The following is a 19482-nucleotide window of genomic DNA, read 5'->3' on the forward strand; positions in this document are numbered from 1 at the left end:
AGGCCATTTAGGACTGAGATGAGGAGAAATTTCTTCACTCAGAGAGTTGTTAACTTGTGGAATTCCCTGCCGCAGAGAGTTGTTGATGCCAGTTCATTGGGTATATTCAAGAGGGAGTTCGATATGACCTTTACGGCTAAAGGGATCAAGGGGTATGGAGAGAAAGCAGGAAAGGGTACTGAGGGAATGATCAGCCATGATCTTATTGAATGGTGGTGCAGGCTCGAAGGGCCGAATGGCCTACTCCTGCACCTATTTTCCATGTTTCTATTTACAGACACTCCCTGACCAGTCCCCATTTCTTCTCCATTTAGAGACGCTCCCTGACCAGTTCCCATTTCTCCTCCATTTAGAGATGCTCCCTGATCTGTCCCCATCTCTCCCCCATTTACAGACACACTCTGACCAGTCCCCATTACTCCCCCATTTACAGACGCTCCCTGACCAGTCCCCATTACTCCCCCATTTACAGACACACTCTGACCAGTCCCCATTACTCCCCCATTTACAGACGCTCCCTGACCAGTCCCCATTACTCCCCCATTTACAGACACTCCCTGTCCCGCTGGGGATTTTCCAGCACTTCCTGGTTGTCCCAGAGTCTGTGTCTGAAACTGGCGTGTAGTTGTGGGGAGGCGGATAATGCGGAGTGTTGTCTCTCGGGCCTGGGCCCACACTCGGTGGATGTGGAGAACCCCCCAGGAGTTGGGAAGAGCGGGGGCGGGGCCGGAGCAATAGTCGGATTGTCCTCCAGCCAATCGGAGCGTGCGAGGGGTGGGGTTTGTGGCACCCAGTGGGCGAGGCTGAGCCCGGATCTCCCTCATTGGCTGTTGAAGCTGATTTCCCACAAACTCCAGGAGGAAAGGGGACCTTTGTGTTGTAGCTTTAAACAGATGGAACCCTGTGGGGTGGAGAAAACATTGCAGCATTTGGTAGTGAAATGGATTCATTCAGGACAGACAGCAGGGTTTCAGGAAATCACACAGTGCAGTGAGAAAGGAAATGCAGGGGATGTTGTGTCGATGGTTTGTCAAAAGGAGGCTTGTTGATCAAATTAAGGCTCACAGTATTAAAGGGAGTGGGGCAGCGTGGAGAGCAAGTTGGGTAAAGGGCAGAAAACAGAGAATAGCGGTTAATGAAGGTTCTTCAGACTGGAGGGATGTAAACAGTGATGTCCCCAGGGTCAGTGTTGGGACCAATGCTCTGCTCAATATAGAGAAATGATCTGGGCTTGGGTACACGATCAAAATCTCCAGGGAACGCCAAAAAGGGCCCATTACCAACTGTGAAGAGGACTTTAAGTGCCTTCATTGTCAATACACAGGTTAGTAATTGGAGCAGGTAGATGTGAAATGAAATTTAATGCAGAGAAATGTGCTGCGATAGATTTTGGGAGGAAATGTACATTAAATGGTAAAACTTTTAATGGAGTAGAGGAGCAGAGAGATTTAGGGTTGTAAGATTCTAGCTAATTCCTTGACTTATTGAGGATCGAGAGTCTAGTGTTAGAACACAAGAACATAAGAAATAGGAGCAGGAGTGGTCCATCTGGCTCCTCGAGCCTGCTCCGCCATTCAATATGATCATGGCTGATCTGATCCTGGCCTCAACTCCACTTCCCTGCCCGCTCTCCATAACCCTTCACTCCCTTATCGCTCAAAACTCTGTCTATCTCCACCTTAACTTTATTCAATGATTATTATTAGCAACATTATTATCTTAAGAAATATAACTTGAGCAGATCCTCTGTGCTCTACCACATCAGAGTAAAGATGCAAGTCCCGCGTGTCCACAGTAACTGACACCAGGTCAGCCCGCGCGATGGAACCTTGGGCGCCCTGAGCTTGATCTCCGGTGTCTCCAGTCCCCACTGCCCCCTTACATCAGTCTCCCCTCACTTTTATACCCTGCACTGATCCACCTTCTTTGTCTTCTCTGCTGGGTTTGGGCAGGAAGTGAGGAAAAGACAGCTGGAACTTCTCTAATCTCTGATTTACAAGGACACTTTCCCTGGTTCCCAGCACTTACTTTTCTTCAGTAATTTTCTCATTATCCCTAAACTCCCCTGCCTGCTGTTAGTTGTTATTTCTTATAATTTCACAATTATAGGTATAAACATCACACATTATAATCTAATCTATTGTGTTACTCACTCTGATTTAAGTTTCCATTGTGGTTACTAACAGACAAACCCTGTTCTTTCCCCTGATCTGATAGCAGATTGCAACAGTGGGTTCAGTGAATGGAATGTCTGATCAGTGTTGCCATGGTGACCTGTCTGCAGCGAATCGATTGTTTGAGTTTCTAACTCAGACTAAACTTCTCTTTCCCATGATGCACATTTAAGTCAAAGTCAATGTATTTTAGCCATTTTATGTTGATAAAGTGGTTAAAGAAGCACATGGGGTCCCAGGATTTTTAAATAGGGGTGTGGAGTACAAAAGGGCAGAGGTCATGTAAACCTTCACAAATCATTGGTTAGGCTGCAGTTCGAGTATTGTGTCAGGTTTTGGGGATCTTACACCAGGAAGGATATCGAGGCTATGGAGAGGGTGCAGAGAGATTCACTGAGATGATACCAGGGAAGAGAGGCTTTAGTTATCAGGGGAGATTGGAGAAACTGGGGCTCTTTTCATTAGAACAAAGGGTCATTGGAGATCTGAGGGAGCTTTTCAGAGTTTGATCGGTAAATAAGGAAAAACTATTTCCACCAGTCGGTGAGTCAGTAACTCGAGGGCATCAAATTCAAATCATCACCAAAAGGCTCAGACCCAGGGGTGAGCTATCGAACACACTGTACAACAATGTTCGGGACACTCACTGTCCCTCTGGATCTGTGTCCAGGGGAGGAACTGATGGGTTTTCCTTATCTTTGGGTTAAATTATGTTCTCATCGAGGTGATGGATGAAAGTGCTGGGGAATGGGTCATTCTGAGCACCTAGTGTTTGCCTAAAGCACTCTGTAGTCAGGTACAGCACGGGTTAGATACAGAGTAAAGCTCCCTCTACACTGTCTCATCAAAGACTCCCAGGGCAGGTACAGAACGGGTTAGATACAGCGTAAAGCCCGCTCTACACTGTCCCATCAAACACTCCCAGGGCAGGTACAACATGGGATTAGATACAGAGTAAAGCTCCCTCTACACTGTCCCATCAAACACTCCCAGGGCACGTACAGAACGGGTTAGATACAGAGTAAAGCTCCTTCTACACTGTCCCATCAAACACTCCCAGGGCAGGTACCACACAGGATTGCTGCACTGTCAGTGATGCCATCTTTCAGATGAGTCGTTCAACCGAGGCCCCATCAGCTCTCAACCAATGTCACTCAAACAGATTCTCTGGCCATTACTGTTCATGGCAGCTTGCTGTGTGCAAATCATCTGCTGCATTTCCGATACTACAACAGTGAATGCACTTCAAATGTACTTTGATGTTGTTGTACTTCATTGGCTGCAAAGCACTTTGGGACATCCTGAAGTCATGTGAGCTGCCACATAAGGACAGGTCTGTTAAATGAAGGAGAAAAGTTCCAAAAAAGGAACAGTTGGTAACAGGACAACAATTAGTCTACTCTTATATTGGATAAATCAAGGAATCGACACACTGTGTGTTGGAACCAAAGCTGATTTATTTGTCAGATATCCAGAACATTAAACTCCAGCCCAGTTACAGGGGAAACACAGCCAGACTGTCAGAATGAACACGGTTCAGTCCCGACGTGATTCACAGCAGAATCCAACCCCTGCAGTCACTTGTGAACTCGCTGGTGTCTCAACAAACCAGATGAACAAGTGAATCCCTTCCCACACTCAGAGCAGGGGAACGGCCTCTCCCAAGTGTAAACTCGCTGGTGTGTCAGCAGGTTGAATGAACAAGTGAATGCCTTCCCACACTCCGAGCAGGTGAACAGCCTCTCCCCGGTGTGAACTCGCTGGTGTGTCAGCAGGTGGGATGATGTAGTGAATCCCTTCCCACACTCCGAGCAGGGGAACGGCCTCTCCCCGGTGTGAACTCGCTGGTGTCTCAGCAGGTTGGATGAACAAGTGAATCCCTTCCCACACTCCGAGCAGGGGAACGGCCTCTCCCCAGTGTGAGTGAGTTGGTGCATCATCAGATCATTTCTGCTTTTAAAGCTCTTCTCACAGTCAGAACATTTAAAAGGCCTCTTATTGGTGTGAACAAGGAGGTGGGCTGTGAGGTTGGATGACACAGAGAATCTTTTCCCACACACGGAGCAGGTGAACGGCCTCTCCCCAGTGTGAGTGCGTTGGTGTGTCAGCAGCTCCATTTTGGTTTTAAAGCTCTTCTCACAGTCAGAACATTTAAAAGCTCTCTTATCACTGAACAAGTTTATGGTCCCTCAGGTGCCAGGAACTTTTAAAACATTTCCCACAGTCTGAACATTTAAAAGGTCTCTCCCCAGTGTGAACTTGCTGGTGTCTCTTCAGGTGGGATGAATGAATGAATCCCTTCCCACACACTGAGCAGGTGAACGGCCTCTACCCAGTGTGAACTCGCTGGTGAGTTACAAGGTGGGATGACCCAGTGAATCCCTCCCCACATACGGGGCAGGTGAACGGCCTCTCCCCAGTGTGACTGCGTCGATGAACTTCCAGCTCAGACGGGTAACTGAATCCCTTCCCACAATCCTCACATTCCCACGGTTTCTCCATGGTGCGGGTATCTTTGTGACTCTCCATGGTTGGACGATCAGTTGAAGCCTCGCCCACACACACATGTTTACAGATTCTCCGCGCTGTGAATGGTGCGATGTTTTTTCAGGCTGTGTAACTGATTAAAGCTCTTTCCATAGGCAGTGCACTGGAACACTCACTCGGGTGTGTGTATCTCGTGCCTTTTCAGCCACACTGATATTTGAAATCTTTTCCCACAGGCAGAACAGGAAAATATTTCTCCTTCCACTTTCAAAGGCCGATGATATTCAGGTCCTGATGCATCGACTGACTCCGTCAGATCTTGACGCAATGATTGGTTCGAGTTCCCCGTCTGCAAATCCCCCCCTTCTAACACCCTGTAAAAGTGTATAAGTACAGGATAGAAATTCAGAACAGACAATTCTAGTTTCTATGGAACATTCTGTCCTCTCGTGTTCCCCCAAAGCTGTAAATCCCCATCCCACACACTCTCCCTCCTCCCTGAGCTGAAACCCAAACCCATCGCACCATCTCCATCTTTTCTTCCTCCCCTGAATGTGCTGACTCTGGCTGGGTTCAGTTCCACACTCACTGGTTCCCCTCCCTCTCCTCCCCTGAAGGTGCTGACTCTGGCTGGGTTCACGCCTACACTGTATTCTACGGATATTCTGAGCACCTACTATGTGCCTGAAACATGCTCCGGTCAGGTAGAGTAAAGCTCCCTCTACACTGTCCCATCAAACACTCCCAGGGCAGGTACAGAACGGGTTAGATACAGAGTAAAGCTCCCTCTACACTGTCCCATCAAACACTCCCAGGGCAGGTACAGCACGGGTTAGATACAGAGTAAAGCTCCCTCTACACTGTCCCATCAAACACTCCCAGGGCAGGTACAGCACAGGTTAGATACAGAGTAAAGCTCCCTCTGCACTGTCCCATCAAATACTCCCAGGGCAGGTACAGCACAGGTTAGATACAGAGTAAAGCTCCCTCTACACTGTCCCATCAAACACTCCCAGGGCAGGTACAGCACAGGTTAGATACAGAGTAAAGCTCCCTCTACACTGTCCCATCAAACACTCCCAGGGCAGGTACAGCACGGGTTAGATACAGAGGAAAGCTCCCTCTACACTGTCCCATCAAACACTCCCAGGGCAGGTACAGCACAGGTTAGATACAGAGGAAAGCTCCCTCTACACTGTCCCATTAAACACTCCCAGGGCAGGTACAGGGGGTTAGATACAGAGTAAAGCTCCCTCTACACTGTCCCATCAAACACTCCCAGGGCAGGTACAGCACAGGTTAGATACAGAGGAAAGCTCCCTCTACACTGTCCCATCAAACACTCCCAGGGCAGGTACAGGGGGTTAGATACAGAGTAAAGCTCCCTCTACACTGTCCCATCAAACACTCCCAGGGCAGGTACAGCACAGGTTAGATACAGAGGAAAGCTCCCTCTACACTGTCCCATCAAACACTCCCAGGGCAGGTACCGCACAGGATTGCTGCACTGTCAGTGTTGCCATCTTTCAGATGAGTCGTTCAACCGAGGCCCCATCAGCTCTCGACCAATATCACTAAAACAGATTCTCTGGCCATTGCTGTTCATGGCAGCTTGCTGTGTGCAAATCATCTGCTGCATTTCCGATACTACAACAGTGAATGCACTTCAAATGTACTTTGATGTTGTTGTACTTCATTGGCTGCAAAGCACTTTGGGACATCCTGAGTTCATGTGAGGTGCTACGTTCGGACAGGTCTTTGTTAAATGAAGGAGAAAAGTTCCAAAAGAGGAACAGTTGGTAACAGGACAACAATTAGTCTCCTCTTATATTTGATAAATCAAGGAATCGACACATTGTGTGTTGGAACCAAAGCTGATTTATTTGTCAGATATCCAGAACATTAAACTCCAGTCCAGTTACAGGGGAAACACAGCCAGACTGTCAGAATGAACACGGTTCAGTCCCGACGTGATTCACAGCAGAATCCAACCCCTGCAGTCACTTGTGAACTCGCTGGTGTCTCAACAAACCAGATGAACAAGTGAATCCCTTCCCACACTCAGAGCAGGGGAACGGCCTCTCCCCAGTGTAAACTCGCTGGTGTGTCAGCAGGTGGGATGATGTAGTGAATCCCTTCCCACATTCAGAGCAGGTGAACGGCCTCTCCCCACTGTGAACTCGCTGGTGTGTCAGCAAGTTGGATGAACAAGTGAATCCCTTCCCACACTCCGAGCAGGTGAACGGCCTCTCCCCAGTGTGGACTCGCTGGTGTCTCAGCAGGTTGGATGAACAAGTGAATCCCTTCCCACACTCCGAGCAGGAGAACGGCCTCTCCCCAGTGTGAGTGCGTTTGTGCATCATCAGATCATTTCTGCTTTTAAAGCTCTTCTCACAGTCAGAACATTTAAAAGGCCTCTTATTGGTGTGAACAAGGAGGTGGGCTGTGAGGTTGGATGACACAGAGAATCCCTTCCCACACACGGAGCAGGTGAACGGCCTCTCCCCAGTGTGGATACGTTTGTGCATCATCAGACTATTTCTGCTTTTAAAGCTCTTCTCACAGTCAGAACATTTAAAAGGCCTCTTATTGGTGTGAACAAGGAGGTGGGCTGTGAGGTTGGATGACACAGGGAATCCCTTCCCACACACGGAGCAGGTGAACGGCCTCTCCCCAGTGTGAGTGCGTTGGTGTGTCAGCAGCTCCATTTTGGTTTTAAAGCTCTTCTCACAGTCAGAACATTTAAAAGCTCTCTTATCACTGTGAACAAGTTTATGGTCCCTCAGGTGCCAGGAACTTTTAAAGCATTTCCCACAGTCTGAACATTTAAAAGGTCTCTCCCCAGTGTGAACTTGCTGGTGTCTCTTCAGGTGGGATGAATGAATGAATCCCTTCCCACACACTGAGCAGGTGAACGGCCTCTCCCCAGTGTGAACTCGCTGGTGAGTTACAAGGTGGGATGACCCAGTGAATCCCTTCCCACACACGGGGCAGGTGAACGGCCTCTCCCCAGTGTGATTGCGTCGATGAACTTCCAGCTCAGACGGGTAACTGAATCCCTTCCCACAATCCCCACATTCCCACGGTTTCTCCATGGTGCGGGTATCCTTGTGACTCCCCACGGTTGGACGATCAGTTGAAGCCTCGCCCACACACACAACACGTTTACAGATTCTCCGCGCTGTGAATGGTGCGATTTTTTTCAGGTTGTGTAACTGGCTAAAGTTCTTTCCACAGGCAGTGCACTGGAACACTCACTCGGGTGTGTGTGTCTCGGTGCTTTTCCAGTCACACTGATTTTTAAAATCTTTTCCCACAGGCAGAACAGGAAAATATTTCTCCTTCCACTTTCAAAGACCGATGATATTCAGGGTCTGATGCATCGACTGACTCCGTCAGAACTTGACGCGATGATTGGTTCGAGAACCCATCTGCAAATCCCCCCCTTCTAACACCCTGTAAAAGGAGTTTACAAAACTCATCACTGTAAGTACAGGATAGAAATTCTGAACACAGAATTCTAGTTTCTATGGAACATTCTTTCCTCTCGTGTTCCCCCAAAGCTGTAAATCCCCATCCCACACACTCTCCCTCCTCCTTGAGCTGAAACCCAAACCCTTTGCACCATCTCCATCTTTTCTTCCTTCTCCCTGTTTTCTTACCCCCTGAACGTGCTGACTCTGGCTGGGTTCAATTCCACACTCACTGGTTCCCCTCCCTCTCTTCCCCTGAAGGTGCTGACTCTGGCTGGGTTCACGTCTACACTGTAGTCTACGTATATTCTGAACACCTAGTGTAAGCCTGAAACATGCTCCGGTCAGGTACAGAGTAAAGCTCCCTCTACACTGTCCCATCAATCACTCCCAGGGCAGGTACAGCAGGTTAGATACAGAGTAAAGCTCCCTCTACATTGTCCCATCCATCGCTAAACCCAGCCCATAATAAGCAAGGCTCAGGGAGGGTGGTTGCTAGGCGCTGCAGTGATGTCATAAAGCAGGGCCATTCAGTCCAGCTGGTCCTCTTTGTCCCTTTAAAGGTGGAGAGCTGGGACATCTTGTCTCAACACACATCCCCCTGTTCATACTGAGAATCCCGGGGCAGGCCCAAGGCCCAGAGTGTGGAACACAACCAAGGTGGAAAGAGGAGGAGGGAAGGGGAGGTAAATCAAGGAATGGGGACTGAGGGCCACCAGGCTTCAGTTTTAGAGCCTGTAGACTTCAGATGGGGAAGAGCGAGTTCTGGAGTTTTAGGATCCAGGGAGGGAGCAAGGCACATTGCACAAATTTCTACTATTTTATCCTTCTCTCCTCTCCTCCCCTGAAGGTGCTGACTCTGGCTGGGTTCAGTTCAACACTCACTGGTTCCCCTCCCCTGAAGGTACTGACTCTGGCTGGGTTCAGTTCTACACTCACTGGTTCTCCTACCCTGAAGGTACTGATTCTGGCTGGGTTCAGTTCTACACTCACTGGTTCCCCTCCTCTGAAGGTACTGACTCTGGCTGGGTTCAGTTCTACACTCACTGGTTCCCCTCCCCTGAAGGTACTGACTCTGGCTGGGTTCAGTTCTACACTCACTGGTTCTCCTCCCCTGAAGGTGCTGACTGTGGCTGGGTTCAGTTCCACACTCACTGGTTCCCCCTCCCCTGAAGGTGCTGACTCTGGCTGGGTTCAGTTCTACACTCACTGGTTCCCCTCCCCTGAAGGTACTGACTCTGGCTGGGTTCAGTTCCACACTCACTGGTTCCCCCTCCCCTGAAGGTGCTGACTGTGGCTGGGTTCAGTTCTACACTCACTGGTTCCCCCTCCCCTGAAGGTGCTGACTCTGGCTGGGTTCAGTTCCACACTCACTGGTTCCCCCTCCCCTGAAGGTGCTGACTGTGGCTGGGTTCAGTTCTACACTCACTGGTTCCCCCTCCCCTGAAGGTGCTGACTCTGGCTGGGTTCAGTTCCACACTCACTGGTTCCCCCTCCCCTGAAGGTGCTGACTCTGGCTGGGTTCAGTTCCACACTCACTGGTTCCCCCTCCCCTGAAGGTGCTGACTCTGGCTGGGTTCAGTTCCACACTCACTGGTTCCCCCTTCCCTGAAGGTACTGACTCTGGCTCGGTTCAGTTCTACACTCACTGGTTCCCCTCCCCTGAAGGTACTGACTCTGGCTGGGTTCAGTTCTACACTCACTGGTTCCCCTCCCCTGAAGGTACTGACTCTGGCTGGGTTCAGTTCCACACTCACTGGTTCCCCTCCCCTGAAGGTGCTGACTCTGGCTGGGTTCAGTTCCACACTCACTGGCTCCCCCTCCCCTGAAGGTGCTGACTCTGGCTGGGTTCAGTTCCACACTCACTGGTTCCCCCTCCCCTGAAGGTGCTGACTCTGGCTGGGTTCAGTTCCACACTCACTGGTTCCCCCTCCCCTGAAGGTGCTGACTCTGGCTGGGTTCAGTTCCACACTCACTGGTTCCCCCTCCCCTGAAGGTGCTGACTCTGGCTGGGTTCAGTTCCACACTCACTGGTTCCCCCTTCCCTGAAGGTACTGACTCTGGCTCGGTTCAGTTCTACACTCACTGGTTCCCCTCCCCTGAAGGTACTGACTCTGGCTGGGTTCAGTTCTACACTCACCAGTTTCTCTCCAATATGTGACCCATGTGCCCAATCTCCATGTGTGAACATCGACAGTGAGTGTCAACAGGCTGTTCCACTGTCCTCACCTGACGCCTCACACGTGCATTTTCCAGCAGGGTCACTGGACCCTGCTCCCAATGGCTCAGTGGGTAAAGGTAATGACCAGTGTGATTGAGTCATAGGAACAGGAGGGGCCCAGGTTTAATCCTGTCTGCATATCCTCACCTTCTAATCCCCTGTAAAAGCTGTTTACAAAAGTCATCACTGTAAGTAGGAACATAGGAACAGGAATTGGCCATTCAGCCCCTTGAGCCTGTCCCACCATTCAATTAGATCGTGGCTGATCAGTATTTTAACTCTGTCTATCTGCCTTGGTTCCATCGCCCTTAATACCCTTGCCCAAGGAGAATCTATCAATCCCAGTTTTGGAATTTTCAATTGACCCCCAGCCTCTGTTTTATTGGGAACAGAGTTCCAGATTTCCACTACGCATTAAGAGCATAAGAAATAGGAGCAGCAGTAGGCTAAATAGCCCCTTGGGCCTGCTCCGCCATTCAATAAGATCCAGGCTGATCTTCGACCTCAGCTCCACTTTCCCGCACTATCCCCGTATCCCTTGATTTCTTTAGTGTCCAAACATCTATCGATCTCAGCCCTGAATACACTCAATGACTGAGCATCCACAGCTCTTTGGGGCAGAGAATTCCAAAGATTCACAACCCTTTGAGTGAAGACATTTCTCCCCATCTCAGTCCTAAATGGCCGTCCGTTATCCTGAGACTGTGACCCGTAGTTGTGGACTCAAGAGAAACAGCCTCTCAGCATTTGTGTGAGGAAGTGCTTCCTGACATCACCCTGAACGGCCGGGCTCTGATTTTAAGGTCGTGACCCCTTGTTGTGGACTCCTCCATCAGAGGAAATCGTTTCTCTCCAACCACCTAACAACTCCTTTAATCATTTAAACACCTCAATTAGATCACTCTTTAATTTTCTATATTTCTCATAATTTATAAACGTCATCACTGTAAGTGCCGGATCATAGAATCACAGACGTTTACAGCATTGAAGGAGGCCATTCAGCCCATCGTGTCCATGCCAGCCCACAAAGAGCTATCAAGCTAAATCCCACGTTTCACCTCTTGGTCCGTGGCCTTGTAGGTCATGGCACTTCACGTGCATATCCAAGTTTGTTGTAAATGCTACGAGGTTTTCTGCCTCTACCACCCTTTCAGGCAGTGGGTTCCAGACCCCCACCACCCTCTGGGTGAAGAGATTTCCCCTCTAAACCTCCTACCACTTTAAATCTACGCCCCCTGGTTGTTGACCCTCTGCTAAGGGGAATAGGTCCTTCCTATCCACTCCATCTAGGCCCCTCATAATTTTATGCACCTTAATTAGGTCTCCCCTCGGCCTCCTCTGTTCCAAAGAAAACAACCCCAGCCTATCCAAGCTTTCCTCACAGCTAAAAGTCTCCAGTCCAGGCAACATCCTCGTAAATCTCCTCTGTACCCTCTCTAGTGCAGTCACATCTTTCCTGTAATGTGGTGACCAGAACTGCACGCAGTACTCTAGCTGTGGCCGAACCAGTGTCTTATACAGTTCAAGCATAATCTTCTCATAATCAGTCATTGAAAATTGGCATGTAGGTACAGCAGGCAGCGAAGAAGGCAAATGGTATGTTGGCCTTCATAGCTAGGGGATTTGAGTATAGGAGCAGGGAGATCTTACTGCAGTTGTACAGGGCCTCACCTGGAATATTGTGTTCAGTTTTGGTCTCCTAATCTGAGGAAGGACATTCTTGCTATTGAGGGAGTGTAGCGAAGGTTCACCAGACTGATTCCAGGGATGGCTGGACTGTCATATGAGGAGAGACTGGATCAACTGGGCCTTTATTCACTGGAGTTTAGAAGGATGAGAGGGGATCTCATAGAAACGTATAAGATTCTGACGGGACTGGACAGGTTAGATGCGGGAAGAATGTTCCCGATGTTGGGGAAGTCCAGAACCAGGGGACATCGTCTTAGGGTAAGTGGTAGGCCATTTAGGACTGAGATAAGGAGAAACTTCTTCACTCAGAGAGTTGTTAACCTGTGGAATTCCCTGCCGCAGAGAGTTGTTGATGCCAGTTCATTGGATATATTCAAGAGGGAGTTAGATATTGCCCTTACAGCTAAGGGGATCAAGGGGTATGGAGAGAAAGCAGGAAAGGGTACTGAGGGAATGATCAGCCATGATCTTATTGAATGGTGGTGCAGGCTTGAAGGGCCGAATGGCCTACTCCTGCACCTATTTTCTATGTTTCTATGTTTCCTGCTCTTGTATTCGATGCCTCGGCTAATAAAGGCAAGTATTCAGTATGCCTTCTTATCTTCCTGTCCTGCTACCTTCAGGGATTTGTGGACATGCCCTCCCAGGTCCCTTTGTTCCTCTACACTTCTCAGTGTCCTACCATTTAATGTTTATTCCCTTGCCTTGTTCGCCCTCCCCAAATGCATTACCTCACACTTCTCCTGATTGAATTCCATTTGCCACTGTTCTGTCCATCTGATCAGTTCATTCATACCTTCCTGCAATCCGCAGCTTTCTTCTTCATGATGAACCACACAGCCGATTTTAGTATCATCTGCAAAGTTCTTAATCATACCCCCTACATTCAAGTCTAAATCATTGATATATACCACAAAAAGTAAGGGACCTAGTACTGAGCCCTGTGGAACCCCACTGGATACAGTCTTCTAGTCACAAAAACACCCATCCACCATTACCCTTTGCTTGCTGCCTCTGAGCCAAGTTTGGATCCAACTTGCCACTTTGCCTTGGATCCCATGGGCTTTGACTTTCGTGACAGTCTGCCATGTGGGACCTTATAAAAAGCCTTGCTAAAATCCATATGCACTACATCAAATGCACTGCCTACATCGACCCTCCTGGTTACCTCCTCAAAAAATTCAATGAAGTTAGTCAGACCCGACCTTCCCTTAACAAATCCATGCTGACTGTCCTTGATTAATCCGTGTCTTTCTAAATGAAGATTTATCCTGTCCCTTAGAATTGTCTCCAATAATTTTCCCACCACTGATGTTAGGCTGACTGGCCTGTAATTACACGGTCTATCCCTTTCTCCCTTTTTAAACAACGGTACAACATTCACAGTGCTCCAGTCCTCTGGCACCACATCTGTAGCCAGAGAGGATTGGAAAATGATGGTCAAAGCCTCTGCTATTTCCTCTTTTGCTTCTCTTAACAGCCTGGGATACATTTCATCTGGGCATGGGGTTTATCCATTTTCAAAACTGCTAAGCCCCTTAATACCTCCTCTCTCACTGTTTATTTCACCTAATATTTCACACTCCTCCTCCCTGATTGCAATGTCTGCGTCGTCCCGCTCTTTTGTGAAAGCAGATGCAAAGTATTCATTAAGAACCATACCCACATCTTCCGCCTCCACACACAGGTTACCTTTATGGTCCCTAATAGGCCCGACTCTTCCTTTAGTTATCCTTGTCCTCTTAATGTAATCTTAGGGTTTCCCTTGATTTTACTTGCCAACATTTTTTCATGCTCTCTGTTTGCTTTCCTAATATCCTTTTTAATTGCACCCCTGCACTTTCTAACCCCTCCTGAATTCCTGCAGTATTGAGCCTTCGGTATCTGTCATAAACCTCCCTTTTTTCTTTATCCTACCCTGTATGACCCTTGACTTCCAGGGAGCTCTAGATTTGTTAGTCCCATCCTTTATCTTTAAGGGAACATACTTGCTCTGATCCCTCACTATTTCCTCCTTGAATGCCTCCCACTGCTCTGAAACTGATTTACCATCAAGTAGCTGTTTCCAGTCCACTTTGGCTAAATCCCATCTCAGCTTAGCCAGATTGGCTTTTCCCCAATTGATAACTTTTATTCCTGGTCTACCTTTGTCCTTTTCCATAACTACCCTAAATCCAACTGAATTATGATCCCTACCACCAAAACGCTCTCCCCTTCCATCTGCCCAGCTTCATTCCCTAAAACAAAGTCCAGAACCACCCCCTCTCTTGTTGGGCTTGTGACATGCTGGCTAAATGAGTTCTCCTCAATGCATTTTAGAAATTCAGCATCCTCTATACCAGTCACACTAATTCTATCCCAGTTAATATTTGGGTAGTTGAAATCCCCGACTATTACGGCCCTATTATTTTTGCAGGTATCAGAAATTGTGCCAACATATTTGCTCTTCTGTCTCCCTCTGACTGTTTGGGGGTCTATAGTACATCCCCAGCAGTGTGATTGCCCCTCTTTTGTTCTTCAGTTCTCCCATGTGGCCTCATTTGATGATCCTGCGAACATATCATCCCTTCCCACAGCTGGAATTGTTACTTTAATCAATACTGCGACACGCCCTCCTTTTTTACCCCCTCTCTATCCCGTCTGAAAACCCTGTAACCAGGAATGTTGAGCTGCCATTCAGCCCTGTCTCAGTAATAGTTATAATATCATACTCCCACATGTCTTTCTGTGCTCTCAGCTTATCTGCCGTATTCCCATGACTCCTTGCATTAACATACATATCTTTAAGCACTGCCAAACTCCCTTGTGATCTATTTTATCGCCTTTGTTTCCTCTGCATTCCACATTCACTTTCTACTTTTTGGATTTCCAATTTCGGCTTTGCTTCTCTCCCTTTTGAATCCATTCTCAGGTTCCCATTCCCCTGCCAGCTAATTTAAACTCTCCCCAACCACACTACCAAACCCCACCATGAGGATATTGTTCCGGCTATGTTGCCAAACACCTTAAATCGGTGTCCTCTGGTTACCGGCCTTCTGACAGGGAAAACTGGTTCTCCTTATTAAGAGGGTTGGTGGGCTGGAGGAGGTTACAGAGATATGGACGGGTGAGGCCTTGGAGGGATTTGAACAAGAGGAGGAAAATTTTAAAGGCTGAAGCCCGAGTGCAGAATGTGACTCACCATTAACAGGAAGGATTTTTGTTTAACTACTAAAGATGCATAATGAGGGGAAATCAATCTCTGTCCCTTTAACTAACGGCGACATGAGGGAAATGAATGACCTTTAAACACCTGGTCCACTTGGCACTGAAGTGTCTGAAACTCATTAATAGGAACTCCAGGGAAACAAAATACTGACAAATGTTAAACTGTTTTGATTTTTAAAAGATGAATAGTTTAACAGGGGTTCACACAGACTCACCTGACAGGCCAACTCAGGATCCACCCCTCAAGCACCGTGATTGGTTGCAGAACACGCTGCTCCCTGGGCCCTCCGGCCTCTGACCTCTCTGACCTGTTGGTTCCCAGGGCAATCAATCACCACTCGCCAACATGACGCTGCCAGATTATGTTGAGGGGCTCGGAGGAAGAAATAAAATTAGGCCGTGAATCTGAGTTAAGAAATAAAAGTGGAGAAGCATGATTAAATTTATAAACAAAACTATTTAAAGTCAAATCAAATGAATTGTTGCATTTAATATATTCCTTCTGGGCCAAGTGGGAAACAAGTAATGTGTGGGCTGTGCAGAGTGTCTGTGCCCGGTTACACAGCGTGTCCCTGGCTCCCCGCTCCCCGCTCCAAGGGCGCATGTTTCAGCTCACATCCAACTGACTGGATAAATCTCGCCCGTCTAAACCCCATCACATAAATATCAGCATTTGATGTTTTGCTGAATGTCTTGGTTCCTGCAACAAGGTGGCCACACATGAATCGTCCAAGATGGTGGTCCGTGACCCCGCTGACCCGGGCCTGTCACCATGGGGCAAACGCAGGGCCTCTGGGCTGTGATTGCAGCCTGGGGCCTACAGCAGGAGTTTATGACGCTCACCAGCCCAATCGCGGCTCCAATTCTTGCCGTGTGCCGACAACCGACCGTCTCCTGTCCGACATCATCCGGGCTCCACCAATGTAACAAACAGGCTGGATAAAGGGGAACCAGTGGATGTGGTGTATTTGGACTTCCAGAAGGCATTGACAAGGTGCCACATAAAAAGTTACCGCACAAGATAAAATATCACGGGGTTGGGGGTAATATATTTGTATGGATAGAGGATTGGCTAACTAACAGAAAACAGAGTCGGGATAAATGGTTCATTCTCGGGTTGGCAATCAGTAACTAGTGGGGTGCCGCAAGGATCAGTGCTGGGACCCCAACTATTTACAATCCATACTGACTTGGAAGAAAGGACCGAGTGTAACGTAGCCACGTTTGCTGACGAAACAAAGATGGGAGGAAAAGCAATGGGTGAGGAGGACACAAAAAATCTGCAAAAGGACATAGACAGGCTAAGTGAGTGTGCATACATTTGGCAGGTGCATTAAAATGTTAGAAAGTGTGAGGTCATGCACTTTGGCAGAAAAAAATTAAAGAGCAAGTTATTATTTAAATGGAGAAAATTGCAATGTGCTGCAGTACAGTGGGACCTGGGGGTACTTGTGCATGAAACACAAAAGGATAGTATGCAGGTACAGCAAGTGATCAGAAAGGCCAATGGAATCTTGGCCTTTATTGCAAAGGGGATGGAGTATAAAAGCAGGGAAGTCTTACTACACTCATTTAGGGTATTGGTGAGGGCACATCAGGAATACTGCATAGAGTTTTGGTTTCCTTATTTACAAAAGGATATACTTGCTTTGGAGGCAGTTCAGGGAAGGTTCACTCGGTTGATTCCAGAGATGAGGGGTTGACTTATGAGGAAAGGTTCAGGAGTTTGGGCATCTACTCATTGGAATTCAGAAGAATGAGAGGTGATCTTATCGAAACGTATAAGATTATGAGGGGGCTTGATAAGGTCGATGCAGAGAGGATGTTTCCACTGATAGGGAAGACTTGAACTAGTGGGCATAACCTTAGAATAAGGGGCAACCCATTTAAGGTTGAGATGAGGAGGAATTTTTTCTCGGAGCATTGTAAATCTGTGGAATTTGCTGCCTCAGAGAACTGTGGAAGCTGGGACATTGAATATGGAGATAGACAGTTTCTTAAACGATAAAGGATTAAGGGGTTATAGAGCGTGGGCAGGGAGGTGGACCCGAGTCCATGATCGGATCAGCCATGATCGTATTAAATGGCAGAGCAGCCTCAAGAGGCCATATGGCCTAGTCCTGCTCCTATTCCTTATGTTCTAATCTTCCCCTCCCTCTCCTTAACTGCTGATTCTAGCTGGATTCAGTTCCACTCACTGGTTCCCCTCTCCCCCCTGAAGGTGCTGAATCTGGCTGGGTTCAGTTCTACACTCACTGGTTCCCCTCTCCCCCCTGAAGGTGCTGACTCTGGCTGGGTTCAGTTCTACACTCACTGGTTCCCCTCCCCTGAAGGTACTGACTCTTGCTGGGTTCAGTTCTACACTCACTGGTTCCCCTCTCCCCCCTGAAGGTACTGACTCTTGCTGGGTTCAGTTCTACACTCACTGGTTCCCCTCTCCCCCCTGAAGGTACTGACTCTGGCTGGGTTCAGTTCTACACTCACTGGTTCCCCTCCCCTGAAGTTACTGACTCTGGCTGGGTTCACTTCTACACTCACTGGTTCCCCTCCCCTGAAGGTACTGACTCTGGCTGGGTTCAGTTCTATACTCACTGGTTCCCCTCCCCTGAAGGTACTGACTCTGGGTGTCTGCTCCCGTCACCTCTTTATACACTCTGACCCTCACTATATATCTGTAATATCTCCCTGTTTTGGTGATGGGCTCTCCCTGACCACTCACTCCCTGACTCTCACCATTTCAGGGAATCATACGGCACAGAATGAGGCCATTCGGCCCATCGAGCCTGTCCGACTCACTGAAAGACCCACTCCCTGCACCTGCCCCAAAACACCAGAAAATGTTCCCTTTGAACATTGCTGGTTTTGAAAGTTATTATTGATGTCCCAGAATTGAGGCCAACCCTCAATATCTGAGTCTAACTAGTGAGTGATAAAGGTTGACCAGAACTTGCTTGTTGTACTCTATACTGCTATTAATGCTGGAACAGATTGATCAGCGGACCCTGCCCCTCACAGCTTTGTGTTCACCTGCAAATTGCACCATTTGCTTTAGAATGTCTCCCATTTTTCCTCCTTCCCAAATCCCAGGTGGCGGCCGGTGACCCCGCTGACCTCGGGCCTGTCACCGCGGGTCAAGCCCGGGGTCAGCCTCTGGGCTGTGATTGGCCCTGGGCCCTACACCAGGTGTTTATGACGCTCACCAGCCCCACGCGCGACTCCAATTCCTGCCCCGCGCCGACAACCGACATCATCCGGGCTCCACCAACTGTCGCCACCGCCGCCCGCGCATGCTCAGTGCGGGAGATCCGGGCTCAGCCCCGCCCCTCGCACTCCGATTGGTTGGAGGACCCACCGCCCGCTCGGTCCTCCAGCCCCACCCTCGCACATTCCGATTGGTTGGATGACCAACTGCCCGCTCGGTCCTCCAGCCCCGCCCTCGCTTTTCTAATTGGCCCGGAGCCGCCGTCAATCACCCGGGCAGCGTGAGCCGAGAATGCGCGGTGGGGCGGTTGTGTCTGAGGCAGCGGCTAAGAGATGGGCGGAGCGGTTTAATAAACCCCGGGCTTCACACACACACACACACACACAGGCCCCGCCCCCGCCCGATAGACAACACTCCGCATTATCCGCTTCACACACACCCGCTGTGGGTTTCAGGCCCTGAACAAGATCCTGCGGCTCCGGCCTTTCCCCGAGCGGGGCCCCCGGGGAGGTGGGCTCTGAGCCCGTGCGGGGCCCCCGGGGAGGGGGGCTCTGGGCCCATGTGGGACTGTCCGGTGTTGTAATTTCCTCGACTCCGAGTTAGACTCAGACAATTTCTTCGCTTGTAGCACTTTATTTACTTGCACAAGGGGTAATAGCCGCTCAATCACCGGATGAGCTGGTCACTCCCCCGAATACAAGATATAACACATATTTATACACACAAGTAAACAGGCTCCGTGTATTACGTGTAATGAAATTAATGTCATCAGTTAGTTGCAGGATAAGTTACATTGTTACAGAGTCTCAGGTTGGTTGATTAAGTTAAAAACAATAAATTCTTTACATATCGCAAAGCCATAGGTTTTAGATCTGCGCTTATCTCTGTCGGCCATAGTTGTCTGATCGCAGTTTCCCTTGTCTTAGGTCATCCTGAGTCTGCCTTACAAATTGTCGTCCTTTTATCTTTCCCTTTCTGACCTTTGTGTAACTATGTCAGAAAGGTCAGAAAGGGAAAGATAAAAGGTCA

At 48.7% G+C, this 19482-nt stretch overlaps 1 protein-coding gene across 1 annotated transcript; it reads right to left on the reverse strand.

The window, feature by feature from the left end:
- Positions 1-3667: 3667 nt before the first annotated feature.
- Positions 3668-18555, reverse strand: LOC139235630 (zinc finger protein 160-like). The gene is made up of 4 exons (XM_070866675.1): positions 18452-18555; positions 15467-15656; positions 6666-8117; positions 3668-4343 (listed from the first exon to the last, which is right to left on the reverse strand). The coding sequence occupies exons 3-4, from the start codon at positions 7754-7756 to the stop codon at positions 3752-3754; spliced, it is 1683 nt and encodes a 560-aa protein (XP_070722776.1). The 5' UTR covers positions 7757-8117; positions 15467-15656; positions 18452-18555; the 3' UTR covers positions 3668-3751.
- Between the last annotated feature and the right edge of the window lie 927 nt (positions 18556-19482).

This window comes from Pristiophorus japonicus, chromosome 23 (assembly GCF_044704955.1).
Source record: "Pristiophorus japonicus isolate sPriJap1 chromosome 23, sPriJap1.hap1, whole genome shotgun sequence".
NCBI classification, from domain to species: domain Eukaryota; kingdom Metazoa; phylum Chordata; class Chondrichthyes; family Pristiophoridae; genus Pristiophorus; species Pristiophorus japonicus.

Coding starts and splice junctions, on each gene's coding strand:
- LOC139235630 (XM_070866675.1), bottom strand. CDS start 7,756: ATGGAGAAACCGTGGGAATGTGGGGATTGTGGGAAGGGATTCAGTTAC. Junction 4,344..6,665: donor AGACACCAGCGAGTTCACAA/GTGACTGCAGGG, acceptor AAACTTGTTCAG/TGATAAGAGAGCTTTTAAAT.